This window comes from Macrotis lagotis, chromosome 3, assembly GCF_037893015.1.
Source record: "Macrotis lagotis isolate mMagLag1 chromosome 3, bilby.v1.9.chrom.fasta, whole genome shotgun sequence".
Classification (NCBI taxonomy): domain Eukaryota; kingdom Metazoa; phylum Chordata; class Mammalia; order Peramelemorphia; family Peramelidae; genus Macrotis; species Macrotis lagotis.
This window is the reverse complement of record NC_133660.1, coordinates 252,312,968-252,328,252: the sequence shown is the minus strand read 5'-3', so window position 1 is coordinate 252,328,252 and position 15,285 is coordinate 252,312,968. Positions and strand designations below refer to the sequence as shown.

Below are 15,285 nucleotides of genomic sequence, written 5' to 3'. Positions count from 1 at the left end.
GTTTTATACTCTTTACAGAGTGATATTTTTGTGAAAAAACAGGTAAGTAAACTTGCAAAGCTTTTATTGGTTTGTACAATAGATGGAAGGTAGTGAAAGGTAGCAGATTTAGTTTATTTTCACATTTTATTTGATTTTCCTTTATTCCTTGAAAGGAAAGGCATAGAAATCCTTGAGAAAGAAAAGGAAAAATGTCCATTACAAAACTTTGTCATATACACATATGCATGAGTTGACATTTTTCCTCTTCCCTATCTGAATTCTTTTTTCCTTCCATTTCACTGGCCACCCTTACTTTGTTCTGGTGTGAATAAGTGTGGGTAAGGTTGAACAGGGTTGAGATTCTCAAAATGACTTGGCAAGTGGATTACATCTGAATGTGGAAAATGACACATTTTTGTTCTTTCAGAAAAAAAATCAGCATATTCCTTACAGAAATAGCAAGTTAACTCGCTTGTTAAAGGATTCCCTTGGAGGAAACTGTCAAACTATCATGATAGCTGCTGTTAGTCCTTCTTCCATGTTCTATGATGACACGTATAACACTCTCAAATATGCCAACCGTGCAAAAGACATTAAATCTTCCGTAAGTAAATTTACACTACTACACTTGTGAAAGAATTGGCAATGTGCTTGTTGTTTTTCTATGGTGAATCTTATTTAGGGGGAGCATTAGGAAACAAAGAGCTACTTGGGGAGGCTTTCTTCCTTTTGCCTCACTGCTGAGTTGAGCACACAAGATTCTTGAGTCATTCTTGGTTTTATTTATCCATTAGGATACCTGAAAAAAAATTAACAGCTTATTTTGAATATTATTACAAACTTGGTTATGCAAATAGATGTATATATTTTAAATTTTTTAACTATATTATTAATAATAATAATTATTATTATTATTATTATTATTATTACTTGAGTCTTAACTCTCTTTGTCCATCTTCTGAGACTTCATGATTACCACAGCAGAAGGGGAAGATGTCCCCATAAGATAGAAAATCATGGGATAATTTTCATCTGTTTCATGGGTCACCATTCTTCAAATAAAGATCATTGCCTGAAACTTCCCCTCCTGCTGCTTTCAGTCTTCTCAGAGCCAAGAGCTTATTACCAGGTTTATTTTAAAAGCCTTTCCCACCTGGTTGAAACCACCAGATCCCAAGATTCAGGGTTCTCTATCTTTCTTTAGCAATAGAATGAACCCTGGAATCAGATGACCAGTTCCATATCCCACTTCTCTCATTTACTACCTATTTGACCATGAACAAATCACTTAAGTTTCAACTTTTAAATGAAAATATTGGACTAGACTACTTCCTATCTCTAACCCTGTGAATTCGGGAACTTGCCACTATCTACTGGTGGAGGAACTGCCATCGTTGAAGAACTCATAAGTCTTAAATAGTAAATTTCCAAGCAGACTATAAGGCAACTTGTTTCCACTTTTATAATTATGAGTATAATTCCATATGTATCTATCTCCAGAGATATTTGGGTGATTTATTCATAGGATCCAGAGTTGAAAAGGACCTTTGAGGTCTTGTCTCATCCTGTCAGTTTATCAGTAGTTAAACTGCAGTCCATTAGAGAACATGACTTCCTAACCAAACATGGGTATTAAGTTACCCAGCCAGTTATAAGATTTTTTCCCAAATCACTGTTCTTGTCACTGGGTTACATGGTATTGTAAACACTAAAAAACCTTTTTCTACCTCTAAAAACTAGTTGTTTCATAATGAGATTAAAGGTTTATACCTAGGAACAAGGAGCAGGAAAGCCAAGTGGGTAGAACCCTTGGAGAAAAATAAGATTGAAAAAGAAAGGAAATGGAACCTTTAGACTGTAGACAACTCACTGTGATTTCAATTCTGGTACATACTAAGTATTCTGGAATGACTTTTGAACCAGCAAGAAGTGTTGATTTCTGGAGGAAAAGGGAGGGCTTCATCAAGAACACAATCAAACCTCATTTTATTTTTTGACGTAAGTACAAAACTTAGTTGATAATATAGATATCATTCACCTATTTTGGCAAATGATTTGATAGAGTTGTTCATTCTATTGTGCAAAGACAGAAAGTTTTGGGTTGAATGATAACCAGAATGTGAAATGATTTAGTGTCCAGTCCCTCAGAGCAATTACTAAGGTTTCAATATCAACTTGGGAAGGGGTCTCTAGAAAGGGTCTCTAGCATCTCTGCTTGGCCCTTTCACATTTTTATCAATATAATAATAATAGAATGGGGCCATGAAAAGTATCCTCATCATGGGATCAGCAGTGGATAGAGTGCTGGTCCTGAAGTCAAGAAGACCTGACTTCAAATCTAATCTCAAATATTCACTAGCTATTTGATCCTGGGCAAGTCACTTTACCCAGTTTACCTCATTTTCTTCATCTGTAAAATGAGTTGGAGGAGGAATAATCTTTGCCAAGAAAACCCCAAATAGGGTGACAAAGAATCAGACACGACTGAAGCAACTGAACAACAGACATAGGAGAGATGTAAAGTCTTTACCTTAGTGTTTTTAAAATTGGCTTTGTCAGTACAAGATGGGAAAGAAATAGTGAAACCAAGTGTTTTAATAACCTGCAAGCTCAGTATGAGTGAGCCTCAGTCTGAGATACCCCCTGCCCTACAGTGGTCCTTAGACTGACCTAGAAGGCTGTCATGCCTCTTACAAATCCCTTCACTCAGTCTTCTTGGCTGTCCCCTGGCTATAAGCCACAGTCATAGTTTACTCCACTGTTCCTAGATCAGAACATTGATAATTCTATTGTAGCTGCCCTGTCAGTCCACACCTGTAGTCTTTGTGTTTAACTCTGAAAGAGGGCAGAGGTAAGCTGCAGGATGTACATAGGACAGTTAGGGTGGTGAAAGTAAAGGCCTGTGAGGTCATCCCCTGTGAGAATCAGTGGAAAGGACTGAAGATGTTTAGTCTAGAGGAAAAAACCCTCAGTGGGATCAGGACAACTGTTTTAAAATACTTAGAAGAATTGTGAACTTCCAATTCAACACCAGTGTGATTTTGTATGAAGAGCAAGATGGTAATGCATGTAGGTAACAGATAACACAGGTATGACTTGTGTCATGCCCATAACTATCACAGAATCCTTAGAGAGGATGGCCAAAATTTATCTTAAAAAGTATGCCAAACTACTTGAAGACGGAAGATGTCACCTGAAAAGTAAAGAAACAAAAGGTCAAACACTGGACCATGGAAGCACTTTTCTATAAAACTTTGTTGGGGTGGTTCAGAGCCTACTCCTCTTCACTACTACCCCCCCAAAAATCTAACATGTATCATGCATCTATGAGTTTTAAATGATATGAGCAAATCTTTAGGTCCCTTTTTTTCTTTTCTCAATAATTTTCATGAGAAGATTTAGCAGTAGATTTCTTTAAAAGCCTATTTGGACTGAATAGGGTGTGGTGATGGCACAGCCTTGATGAGTCTGCATAACTTCTGTTAATACAATCCATTTCATCTTTTAACAGTTGAAGAGTAACGTCGTTAGTCTGGATAATCACATAACACAGTATGTCAAGATTTGTAATGAGCAAAAGAAGGAGGTATGTGTCGGCTGCACGTCGTTCTCATTACTCAATACTAATAACTATCTCTTTTAGCTAGTTCTTTCTCTGGTTCCTTCAATCACCTTGCTTCTAGATTCTTCTATGATTTTTTACAGTTGAAATATTAAAATATTTTGAAGTGTACCAAACAGCTGTTTTTGTAATTTGAACTGAAGCTTTGTCTCCTATTTAGATAATAATGTTAAAAGAAAAACTGAAAGCCTTTGAAGAGCAGAAAATCATCACTCATGAAAATAATAAAGGAAGCCTCAGTCTTTCCGACCAGGAGGAAGCAGAAATACTAAGGTAGACTTATTGGAATAGTGAATTTTAGAGGTGCAAGGCCTCATTTTGAAGATTTTGTTGAGAATTCTTTAATTATTTTTCATTTCTTTATACTTTATTTAATTTATCATGACAGTATAGTTTCTAATACCCACATTATCTCTTCATATTATAGAAATTTATCTGGTAATAGGAGAGTAATCCATAGCTATCACTTTAGTATAATTGAAACTATTCCAGTAGCCAAGATAACTGCTTAATTGTAAATTTCTCAGGTGTCCTTAGCTTTTCTACTTTAAATAATTTTTTGCCTTTTCTGTACTATTGTTATAAACCTTCATTTAATTAACTTTCTCGTGTTCAATTATTAGTATCCTGTTTTGAAACAACTTTTTTATGAACCACAGCATTTGCTCTTTTTTGCCTGCTCTTTTATATAGTCTTAGACACGTACAAGTATTTGATCTCATTGATGACCAATGATAAAAATGTTGAAAGATAATGGGGCTTGGGACTATGTTGTAGTGGAGAGATTGACCTTTAGAGTAAAGAGTAACTAGCTTTGAATCCTGTTTCCCACATTTATATTTGGGCAAGTCAGTCAAACAAATGATTAGTAAGTGCCAGGCATTGGTCACTTAAAGTATCCTCATCTGCCAAATACAGAAAATAATACTTAAGGTCTCTACTGTGTAGGCTTTATTTGGGACTTTAATGCTGAGTGCTTTGTAATCCTTAAATTAGTTTATAAATATCAGCTGCTATTGTGTGATAGACGAGACTAACCAATAAAAATGTCAGTCATCATTTTTAAAAACTTTGTTTATAAAACCATCACCAGACAGATTCAAATAATTTAATTTTTATTTTTAAATTAATTTATTTTAATATTCTTTTCATTGTCTCCCTCTCCACCCCATATTAGAGAAGGCCATCATTTCACAAAGATTTATAAATAGATGTAAAACCATGTTACTTTTCAGTTCTTTCTCTGAAGGAAGGTAACATCTTCCTTCATAGGTCCTTTGTATTTGATTTGAGTATTTGTAATATTCAGCTTAACTTGGTCTTTCATGATTACAGAATAATTGTTTGAAAGATTATACATGAAGCTACATGTTTCAGTTATTTACTACTTATTGAAAATTTGTTGTGCATATTAACTTTAACAGCTTAGTTGAAAAAATTATTTTTGTTTTTTCTGAAACTATTTTCTATATTTTCCCCCTGGATTTTGTAGTTATGTTTTATTATTTGAGTTTTGCTTCCTTCCTGAACATCATTCCATGTCTAGCTGTATTTATATCTTTCATATTCAAACTTATTACTATTAAATATCATGTTAGGAGTATTTTTGTGCTATACTAGGTCTTTTTTTCTGTTATTAATATCCTGAAAGTATATTCTTAGTACTGAAATCATTGGATCAAAAGAGGCAGAAAATTGTATAACTCTTCTTAAATGCCTTACTGTTCTCCAAAGAGATTGCACCAATTCAGAGTTCTACCAGTAGTGTAAGAATGTGCCTATTTTTCTCAAGTCATTATTCTTAATTTTTTTTTATCATCTTTACTTTCTTTGCCACTTTAATGGATATATAAGCTTGAGTTCTTTTAAAGAATTCTCTAACAAAAATTTCAACAGTTTTTGAGTGGTTCTTGATCATTTGTATTTACTGAACTGCTAGTTCATATCCTTTGACTATTTGTTTTGGAAACTGATCCTCACAAATTGTCTGTTCCTCAGTTTTGAATGCCAGTATTTTTATTAAAAATACTTATTTCAAAGATAAATTTTCAGGGTGGCTAGGTGGCACAGTATATAGAGCACCAGCCCTGGAGTCAGGAGGACCTGAGTTCAAATTCAGCTTCAGACACTTAATAGTTGCCTAGCTGTGTAACTTTGAGCAAGTCATTTAACCCCATTGCCTCGCAAAAAGAAAGATAAATTTTCCTCCTTGATTTGGATACATTGGTTTTTCCAACAAGTAAATAAACAAACAAAATAAATGGATTGTATTTTATATATTACAATGAAACAAAAGATTGTAATATATAAAAGGTAATCCATTTATTTCCTGTAACCTCATATTTTTAAATTTTTCACATCTACACAGTTGTGATTCTTTGTTTAATCTGTCCTTTATCTTTTTTGTTCTTGGCTTATGTCCACATTGAAATCCAGAAAGGTTATCCCATTTCATGGCTCTATCAACAGACACCATTGTGCTGTCTTCCCACAATATCATTAGTTCTGAATGTTTCACCCATCTTTTGTTCATCTTTGCCAGTTTTTGTAATGTCATCTGAAACTTCTCAGTTGATTTAACATTTACATTTCTCTTGTAATTGTTTCAGAACTGATTTTCCTGTGGTCATTTATATTAGATAATTTTTATTTTTGAAAACTATTCATATCCTTTCACCTCTTATATATTGGGAAATGATTCTTAGTCTTATATGTTTATGTCATTACTGTATGTTGAATATACCAATATTCGATGCAATTTTCCCAATCTAGTGTTTAGTTTTATTTTATAATTCTGTCTACATTGATTTATCCACGCAAAATCTTTTTAACCATTGTACATGTTGTAATATCTCTTTATCTCTAGTTTGGTTTGTGAAATGTCTTCTTCTACATTACTTGTATGATATACAAGGATATTATCCTCTTGTATCTATTTTAATATATTATGTAATATATTGAACTAATCCTGATTTCTGCCAAAATGTCTCTCATTTGTTCAGTAGTTTTTGCCAAACACGGACTTCTTTCCTCTAGTAATTTGTGTTGCTGGGTTGATTGAACCCTGTGACACTGTTTTTAGTTGTTTGCTGCCAGATAGTATTGCTCCATTGTTCACCATTTTTTTAACCAACAGCAAACAGGTTTGATTTCTCCTGTTTTACAATGTAATTTCAGCTCTGGGGAGCCATGCTCTCTTTCAATTAGAAATTTTCTCTCTTTTTGCCTTGGGAGTCTAGATCTTTTTTTTTTCCAAATGAATTTTTGTTATCTAGTTCAGTGCCAAATTATCACCTTAGTAGTTAGGTATAACACTAAGCCTGCTAAATGAAAAATGCAGGCCTCTCCCTTTCTTTGTCTCCCTTTGTTTTTATCATTGTTTCCTAAGAATATTTTGTTGTTATATAATTTTATGTGTATCTAGGTGTATTGTTGTTTAGTCATTTCATCCAACTCTTTGTGACTTTCTTTGTAAAGATATTATAGTAGTTTGCCAGTTCCTTCTCCAGTTCATTTAACAGGGTTAAGTAACTTGCCCAGGGTCACCAGCAAGTAAGTTCCTGAGGTTAGAATTAAACTTGGGTCTGCCTGACTGGAGACCTGGCTTTAGACCTGAGTTTAACAATAATGATGTTCCTCCTTCCTCCTTCTCTTCCTCCTCCTCCTCCTCCTCCTTCTCTCTCTCTCTCTCTCTCTCTCTCTCTCACACACACACACACACACAAACACAGTTCCCAGTTATTTTGTTCATTTTATAACTTTTGAACATTTTAAAGGTATTTTTTCCCTTTATCTTTTGAAGTATTTATCAGTGTTCATTAGTGAGATTGGTCTTTAGTTCTGCTGTTTCTCTCTCTCTCTCTCTCTCTCTGAAGTCTTAGCCATATATGACTCCCCACCACCACCACCAAAAAAAAAGAAGCTGGTTGTATGTCAACTGATTCTTTGTTTTTCAGACTAGCTTTAGCAGTCTCCTATTAGCAGTCATTTATATATTTGATCATAAGCCATTCATCATATATCCATCTGACCAGGGTTATTGGGTTGGGGGTTTTTTGGGCATATTATGACTTGCTCTGTGTCCTTCTGAATTTTATTTGTTTAAAATCTCTTTCTTAGAAATTTTTGTTTGATTTTATCTTATGAACTTTCTTTAGACTTTCAGTTTTGGTGGCATGTAATTCTTTGGATGGGCATTTATGATCTTTTTCAATTTCTTCAAAGTTGTTAATTTATCCTATTTTTGATAATATTTTCCCATCCTTTTTCTTGATCTTTATTCTATAACCTTAATCTTTTCAAAAATCTAGCTTTTCAAATTTAATTTATTCCTAGAAATTTTTTATTTTTGCTTTCTTGGTTTTTTTTCCTCTAGTCTGCTTTTGTAACTTGTAATATTAGAATTGTTATCTTCTAGTATTTTTAAATGAATGCTAATTGCATTAGTCTTCTTTATTTTGTTCATATAAATTCTTAAGATAGCTAGGTGGTCCCCACTTCAGATATGTACCAGCTGGGTGACCCTAGACAAGTCACTTAACTTGTCTAATGTAAAATGAGAATAACAATAGTACTAGCTCTCAAGTTAGAATCAAATGAGATAGCACATACAGTAATTATAGCTTCTTCAGAGATGGGCATTTTTCATCAGGCACTGCATTTACATTCCCCAGGAGCCTCTTGGAATCATCTGGTTCTTGTCATGTCTTTATCACACCACTTGCCTCTGGGCCATCCCCTGGCTAAGTCCTTGGTTTCCCATTGCCCATGACTCCTTTATATGGGTGTCCCTCATAATCCATTCATTTGAGATCTCAACTTATCTCTTGCAATTGTTAGTTACCTAATTTAATCACTAAACCAGTAGACAAAACTACCCTTACCTGTATTGTGAGAGAAGACAAGAAAGGGCCCCTCTAGAAAGGGAATTCTAAGACAGAATCCTCTATTGAATCTTCTTTATTGTGACCAGGGACACAATTAGAGGGTATCTCAGAAATTTTAGTACAGTTTTAAGCTCTCCACAAGTGAGAAGGATATAAAGTTTGAGGCCACTGAACCTCAGTACCGTAGGCCCTGGCAAAGAGTCAGGAAATTCCTGCCCCGGGCACAAAACAAGCCCCTGTCAACAGAACAGTAAATACCTGCCCTAGCCTGGAAGAGCTGCTGCCCCTTCTATTGTCCTTCTTTGCCCCATCTTTGCTCTTTCATCTGCAGCCCTCATCTGTACAGCCCTGATCTCATCTCTTTCTGAACTGGTCTTCCATTTACACTGACACCCCCCCACCCCATCCCATTGTCTAAGCTTGAGAAGCCACTTGAAACCTTCTCTCCCTTACTTAGAGCTGCTGCTCTAAGTGAACGCCTCAGGACCTGTGCAGTCTTGGGTGATTCCTTCCCCCCCCAGCACTTCAAGAACTCTTCCCCCAACCACTTCTCAGTCCTTAACCCCTATAAACCCTGGCTGCAGTGCTTTTGCAGCAGTCCTCACTTTCTTTTTTAGCTTGGCTATTTTCTTAAGGAACTACAGCAGTTTCCCTAAGAAAAGTAGCCCAGTTGCTACCAACTGGCAGTGGTCCCTAATGTCCTCCTTTACGTTGCTCTCTCCCTGTGCAGTTTATCCCAATGACTGCTTCTGCTGATCAGCCAGCTCTTCTAATCTTCTCTCTTCACTTTACTAAACTTCCATTACTGTTTAATCCCTTTACTTTGTTGTTAACAGGAAAAAAACATTTTGGTCCTAATTACTTCTGGGTCAAGAGTTGGTCTTTTCAGTGAATTTGTTCATTCTCAAACCCTAGATTAGATCTAACATTTCTCTGTCATCAGAACTATACCTGTAAAGGGGACAAGATTTGGCAATTTATCCCATCCTTCCCTTTTCATTCTATATATGCCTTTATGAGGTTAAGAGGTTTTCTTTATATTTTAATTTTTGTTTTTAATACATCAATTTGTTGTGGGTTTTTAAATTTTTATTTCTGCTTTTTCTCTTGAAAAATTAACCCATTCACTTAAAGGGTATTTCTTTTGATCAAATATATTTTCTTCTAGATAATACATGCAAATGCACAAATATACACTCAAAATTTTAGCCTTAAATATTTTAGATTTTTAGGTTGTCTTGCTTCTACCAATCTGACTCTGTCCTCCTTCCCTAGTACCTTTCCCAAATAAGTTTATTTTTATTGTTTTTCTCTCTTTTCCAGTTTGTCTTTTCTTCCCACCCCTGTTTGCCTGTTTCTCTCCCTCTCCCTCTAATCCCTCTTCCCCACTCTCTTTTCTGCTTCCCTCTTCTTCCCCCCCCGTTTCTCTCTCCTCTCTCTTCTCCCTATCCTTCTCTTCTCTCCTTCCCTTTTTCTCTTCCTCTCCTTCTCTCTCCTCTCCCTATCCTTTTCCTTTCTCTTCCTCTCCCTCTGTCTCTTTTCTCCCCTTCTCCTTCTCTCTCCTCTGCCTGTCCTTTTCTTCTTCTTCTCTCTCTTCCCTCTCCCTCCCCTTCTCTTCTTCTCTCTCCTCTCTTATTCTCTCTCTCCCTCCCTCTCTCCCCTTTCTCTGTCCTTCTCTTCTTCTCTCTCCTCTCTCTCTCTCCCATCTTCTTTCTGTCTCCCTCTCTAACTTTCTCCACACTTCCTCTGTCTCTCATTTTACCCCTCTAATTTTCTTGACTCACTTAGTCCCTAGCTCTCCCTTCACCTTGTGTCCTCTTTTACTTCAGTGATATTTTGTTACTTTTCTCAGATTGTTTCAACACCTCCTCCTTTTGTCTTCTGCTTTCTGTACATGCAGTTAAAAGTATTTTGTATTCCATAAGGGGGAGGTAAATGGGGAATCATGTTCTTGTCCTTTTTCCTAGTAGCTTATATGCTTTTTAATGATATGCTCTGCATCCTTTGAATCCATAGTCCTCTTTTTCACTCTCCAAATCTTGTTCCTCCAACCTCTCCTTGACCATTCAAGTTAGTGCCAAGAATCGCCAGTCTGTCATGTAGAAGATGATGACCTATCCAGTCCACAATCTCCTTTTCCTCCCGCTCCATTTCTTGTGAGCTTTTTATCTCACTCTCTTCCACTCTTGATCTGCAATGCCCTTGCCTTTCTGTGGACCATGACCAAACTCAATTCCTTTCTGAGTTTTTGGCAAAATATACTTTACTTACTCTCCCACTAACCCTAAAGATAAGGGGGAGAAAAGAATGGAAGCTCTTTCAAACTCTTCATTGAGAGCCCTGACCAATCCTTTCTCAAGAACTCAGTCCCACCCTTCACCGTTCCTCATCTGAAAGACATTCCTTTGACATATTTAAAATATTTATATTAACTTTTGTTGTTCCTCTTGTCACTCAGTTGTTTTTCAGTTGTGTCCACCCTCATTTGGATTGTCTTGGCAAAGATAATGGTGAAGTTTTCCCATTTCTCTCTCCAGCTCACTTTAGTTGAGTTACTTAGCCAAGGTCATACAGCCAGGACAGATCTGAGACCAGATTTGAACTCCAGACTCTATCCACTGTCCCTTAGGAGTGATTTTCCATTTTTCTTCTCCAGTGAATTAAGTGACTTGCCCAGGGTCACAATGCTAGGAAATATCTAAGGTCAGATTTAAACTCAGGTTTTCCTAACTCCAAGTCCAGCATTCCACCCACTGAGTCACAGAGCTGCCCTTTATATTACTTTACTATTATTGAATAGGAATGTATGGGGTGTTCAAGGAGGACTAGCCAAGTCTTTTTCAGGACTGCTCACTCTCTTTGGATGTCCACCCGTAAGCCAACTATTATCTATGACTCCCAGAAACTGTAGGACATCATCTCTGCTGATGGGCTAAGCCAGGGTAAGGGGAACTGATAAGTTAAGGAGGATACCTACGCCATTCAAAGGAATGAGCAGGTGGGAATAATTTGTTCCAACAGCCATGAAGGCAGCTGAAACTGGTGTTGGGGCTTGGTCAGATGTTAAGGATGCCAAGACCATCCACTACATCCAAGTTGTGCCAATTGTCTTGACTCTGAAAGGGAGAAGGGAGGCTGATGATGGAGCAATTTTGCTTCCCTTAAATTCAGGTTGTGAGCAAATCAAGATATGTCACCTCATGATTTTATTGGTCCTCTTCAAATATTGTTCCCCATAAATATTAATTTGCTTCTAGATATTTTCCACCCAGTTTTTCTCAGTCTACCTTTTACCACTTTGGGGCACCTTGGTACTCCCTCTGCTTCTTCACTGACTCAGCTTTTTAGATTTTTGTTTGTTTTAGTTTAAGCAACTAAAACCTGCACCATGCAATGTCCATGTCCTTATCTAATCTTAGCCATGAAAAAGAGACCTTATTTCTTAGTATTTCATTACTATGAATGAGCAAACAATGAGTGAATGAACATTTATTAAGCCATCACAGTATGCAAAACACTGCTAAATGTTGGAGATATAAATCGATGAGTGAGACATCCTTTTGTACAGAAGCTCCTAATTTACTAGAGAGAAATACCATAGAAGAGGCATCAGCTTCCAAGGGGCCACAAAATCAGATGGCACTACCACTCCTGAGTGGCATTTCCAAGAGCAGAACCTTAGTGGTAGTTAGAAGGAGACCTACCAGACAAGTCCCAAGGCTCATCAATGCCACTGAGCAATTGAGGGTATTGGTGATGGAAGACTATCTCAAGTATTACCTGATTGTTATATATTCAGCTTGCGTGTTTAATACCCTTTTGACCTGTGTTTTTTTTAAAGAATAATTAGTATTTTTCCCCTCAAAATATTCAATCATTATCTTTGAGTTTTGTAAAATATGTTATATTAGGATGCCATCAGATAGTCTTTACTTTTTGAAATAGCATTCCAATTTTAATGTGATTTGTTCTAATGAAGGAATAATCCCATGCTATGATGATTTATGCTTCCTGGATTTTAAAGGGCTTTTTCCTTTCTGCTTGTGAAATTTGATGTGAAAATGGTGGTGACCCTTCTAATCTATCTCACTCTCCACAGTCTGCTCAGATTATCTTTTATCTTTTATCTGGGCAGTGATGATGCTAATATTTTTATATTTTTGTTGGTATAAGTTCCTCAGGCAGCTAGATGATTCAATGCCTAGAGAAGGATACTTGGTGTCTTTACCTGTGATTTCTGAATTACTTTAATCTTCTCTTTTTTAAAAAAAAAAATAATTTTGATTTTGTTCAGTACAACACTACCATTGTTTTGTTATTCTCCCATGGTAATTATATAATTGCTCATTTATTTTAGTATTTATCTTGATGGAGCAGCTCAAACTCTTTGTTCTCATTCCCTTTATGTACTAAAAATTGTTTCACCACTGGCCCTGCTGTACAAAAAGTGTTCAACTCAGGAATTTTTAAATAATTGTCTTTGCAAAGAATACCTCATCTTGCTAACTAGCAGATTAGAGTATTTTCCTTTATTTCTTAATATTTAATATGTACTATAGCTAACATCTCTCATTTTTATTTTTTTGTAGAGAGCTCTTATGCAATTCAAATTTTTTTGGTATAAAATGTTTTCCTTCATTCCTGATGATAAAAATATTTTCCTTGTCATTGTATTCTTGGAGCTTAACAATGATTAACTTCAACAAATATTTATTTGTTGAGCCTGGCTAAATCGAGTTTTAAGTTCACCTTTTTTAACATACTGAATTCTGTTGATTTGTAGTTTTTTCCTCAGTTTCATTACTTTTGGGGAAATATTCTTATTACCAATTCCCGAATAAAGCCATCAGATTCTTTTCTGTAGTTTAATGGAAGTTTTTTGAAGTATTGCATTTTGTCTCTTTACATTTACTTTCATGTCTATCATTACTTTCTCTGTACACTCCAGTTCTTTGTCCAGGTGTATAATATTTTGCACATGTTTTTCTTCTAACTCTTCTGTTTTCACCATTCTCTCCAAATCTATATTTTTAAAATTACCTTTTATTGAAATCTTTTGTTACATCACTTAAACTTTGTAATATATTTTTCTTCATTTTTCCCCAAATTAATTAGTATTTTTTTGTCTTGGGAAAATAAGTTTTTTCCTCTAACTTTATTGATCTCTACTTTTAATCTCTTGTGTTTGCTTCATTGTCCAGATTCTTGTTTTTTTCTTTGCTTTGCCACAATCTGAAATCGTTTTATGCATTGCTTTTAAAATGTTAAATTTACTATTGCTCTGAGAAGGGATGTCACAAAGGTACTTATTTCCACAAGAACAAGAAGTTAATCTTATGCTAGAATTTAATATTTTTATGTTCAAATAAAATTTTGTAACATGTTAAAAATTCACAAAGAACTAAAATTTAAGTTTTTAAAAGTAATTGACTGAATTTTTTTGAAAATATTGTTCATGATCAAGAGTATTTCTATTCTTTTAAAAATCATTTCTTTCATGAGTATCTCTATGTGTACATATGAGTATCTATGATGATCCAGGGTATAGAGCCCTGGATCCCACCTGGCCTCCCACATTTCCCTTCTGTGTGACCCTGGATAAGGCCCTTTCCCCCTGTCTACCTCACTTTACACAGTCATAAACTGGGAGTGAATACAGTATCTACCTCTCCAGTGTTATGAAGATTAATAAAATACTATTGATAAAATGCTTACCCAGTTATTGCCATATAGGATACACTTGACAAGTGCTTCTTCCCTTTCCTCCCTCCAAAGATACAGACTGCAGCCCTTTCCCTGACCTAGCAGGAGGACAGCCTGCCCTGCTGGAGCCAAATCTCTCGTGCCCCTTCTTGAGGGCTTAAAACAGCAGGCTGATAAACCATTACCAAAATTCTGTTCTCTGAGCCATGCTGGCTTGATAGGGTCAGCCAGTACTTACATCCATGCCTGGGGTGCCTCCAATGATGTTTCCTCATTAGACTTCACAGTTACAGTCCTTGAGGAAATAACAAATATTGTCATTTTATTGTCACCTTTAAAAGAAGTTCCAAGAAATAAGGTGTTTCTGTTGCTAATTTCCTTCTCTTTTATCTTCCCCTTCCCCCCACACAAACCCCAACCCAAGAGTTGACCACAAACTTGCAAGACTGACAGATGTTCAAGCCAGGTCTTTGTCCTCAGATAAAATGTTACATGAAAATAAACCCCTGTCCCATGGGTGAAACCTAAAGAAAACTCATCCAATTCATTTACTGGCATTACTCTTACTGTGACATCATACAATATGGCTTCAGTGTCTCTGTCTTGCTCCATTATTTATCATCAGTTTGACAAAGTTGCAATGAAGTCAGTATGCTGTGGTTTGTATTCATTCCCAGTAGATTTTCATTGAGGATTGTTGACACAAGGCTACAGTGTTTTTTACCCCTTAACCTTATAAATATATTTCCAAATCTGGCCAGAGGACACTTATTTTAAAATGCACACCCTCCAGTCCGAAGTCTTTTTTTTTTAAAGGTCTTTCACTTTAAAATTCTCCTCTTAAATGATTGTGCCTGTGCATGACTGTTTACATTATTACTGCAGCTGGGGCCTGACTCTTCTGTGACCTAAAACACAGATTTTATTTTTAAACAATTAGAACATCTTGGAGGCTTGTTCTTTGCTGACCTGGAAGAATATGAAAGTACAGGTTCATTTCAGGGTTTTGTCTGAGAATCCTGACCTGCTTCAAGGGACTTTAGGCATCAGGGGAAGGTGTACATCAACCAATTCCTCTGTGGATGCATAGCT

General features: G+C 36.0%; 1 protein-coding gene and 1 long non-coding RNA gene across 4 annotated transcripts in view; one reads left to right on the top strand and one right to left on the bottom strand.

The window, feature by feature from the left end:
- The window catches only part of KIF18A (kinesin family member 18A), an 80,408-nt gene that overhangs the window by 12,825 nt on the left and 52,298 nt on the right, over window positions 1-15,285 (top strand). For both annotated transcript variants that reach the window (XM_074230409.1, XM_074230410.1), the window contains exons 7-9: window positions 410-586; window positions 3,494-3,568; window positions 3,765-3,877. In XM_074230409.1, the coding sequence (XP_074086510.1) occupies window positions 410-586; window positions 3,494-3,568; window positions 3,765-3,877 (365 nt within the window). The remainder of the gene's footprint in view (window positions 1-409; window positions 587-3,493; window positions 3,569-3,764; window positions 3,878-15,285) is intronic.
- LOC141518415 (uncharacterized) lies at window positions 67-14,698 on the bottom strand. Of its 2 annotated transcripts, XR_012477191.1 has the most exons (4): window positions 14,645-14,698; window positions 14,432-14,488; window positions 1,853-1,921; window positions 67-781 (listed from the first exon to the last, which is right to left on the bottom strand). It is a non-coding gene; the product is annotated as an uncharacterized LOC141518415 (long non-coding RNA). The 2 variants fall into 2 exon arrangements; XR_012477190.1 differs by having other exon boundaries at window positions 14,432-14,689.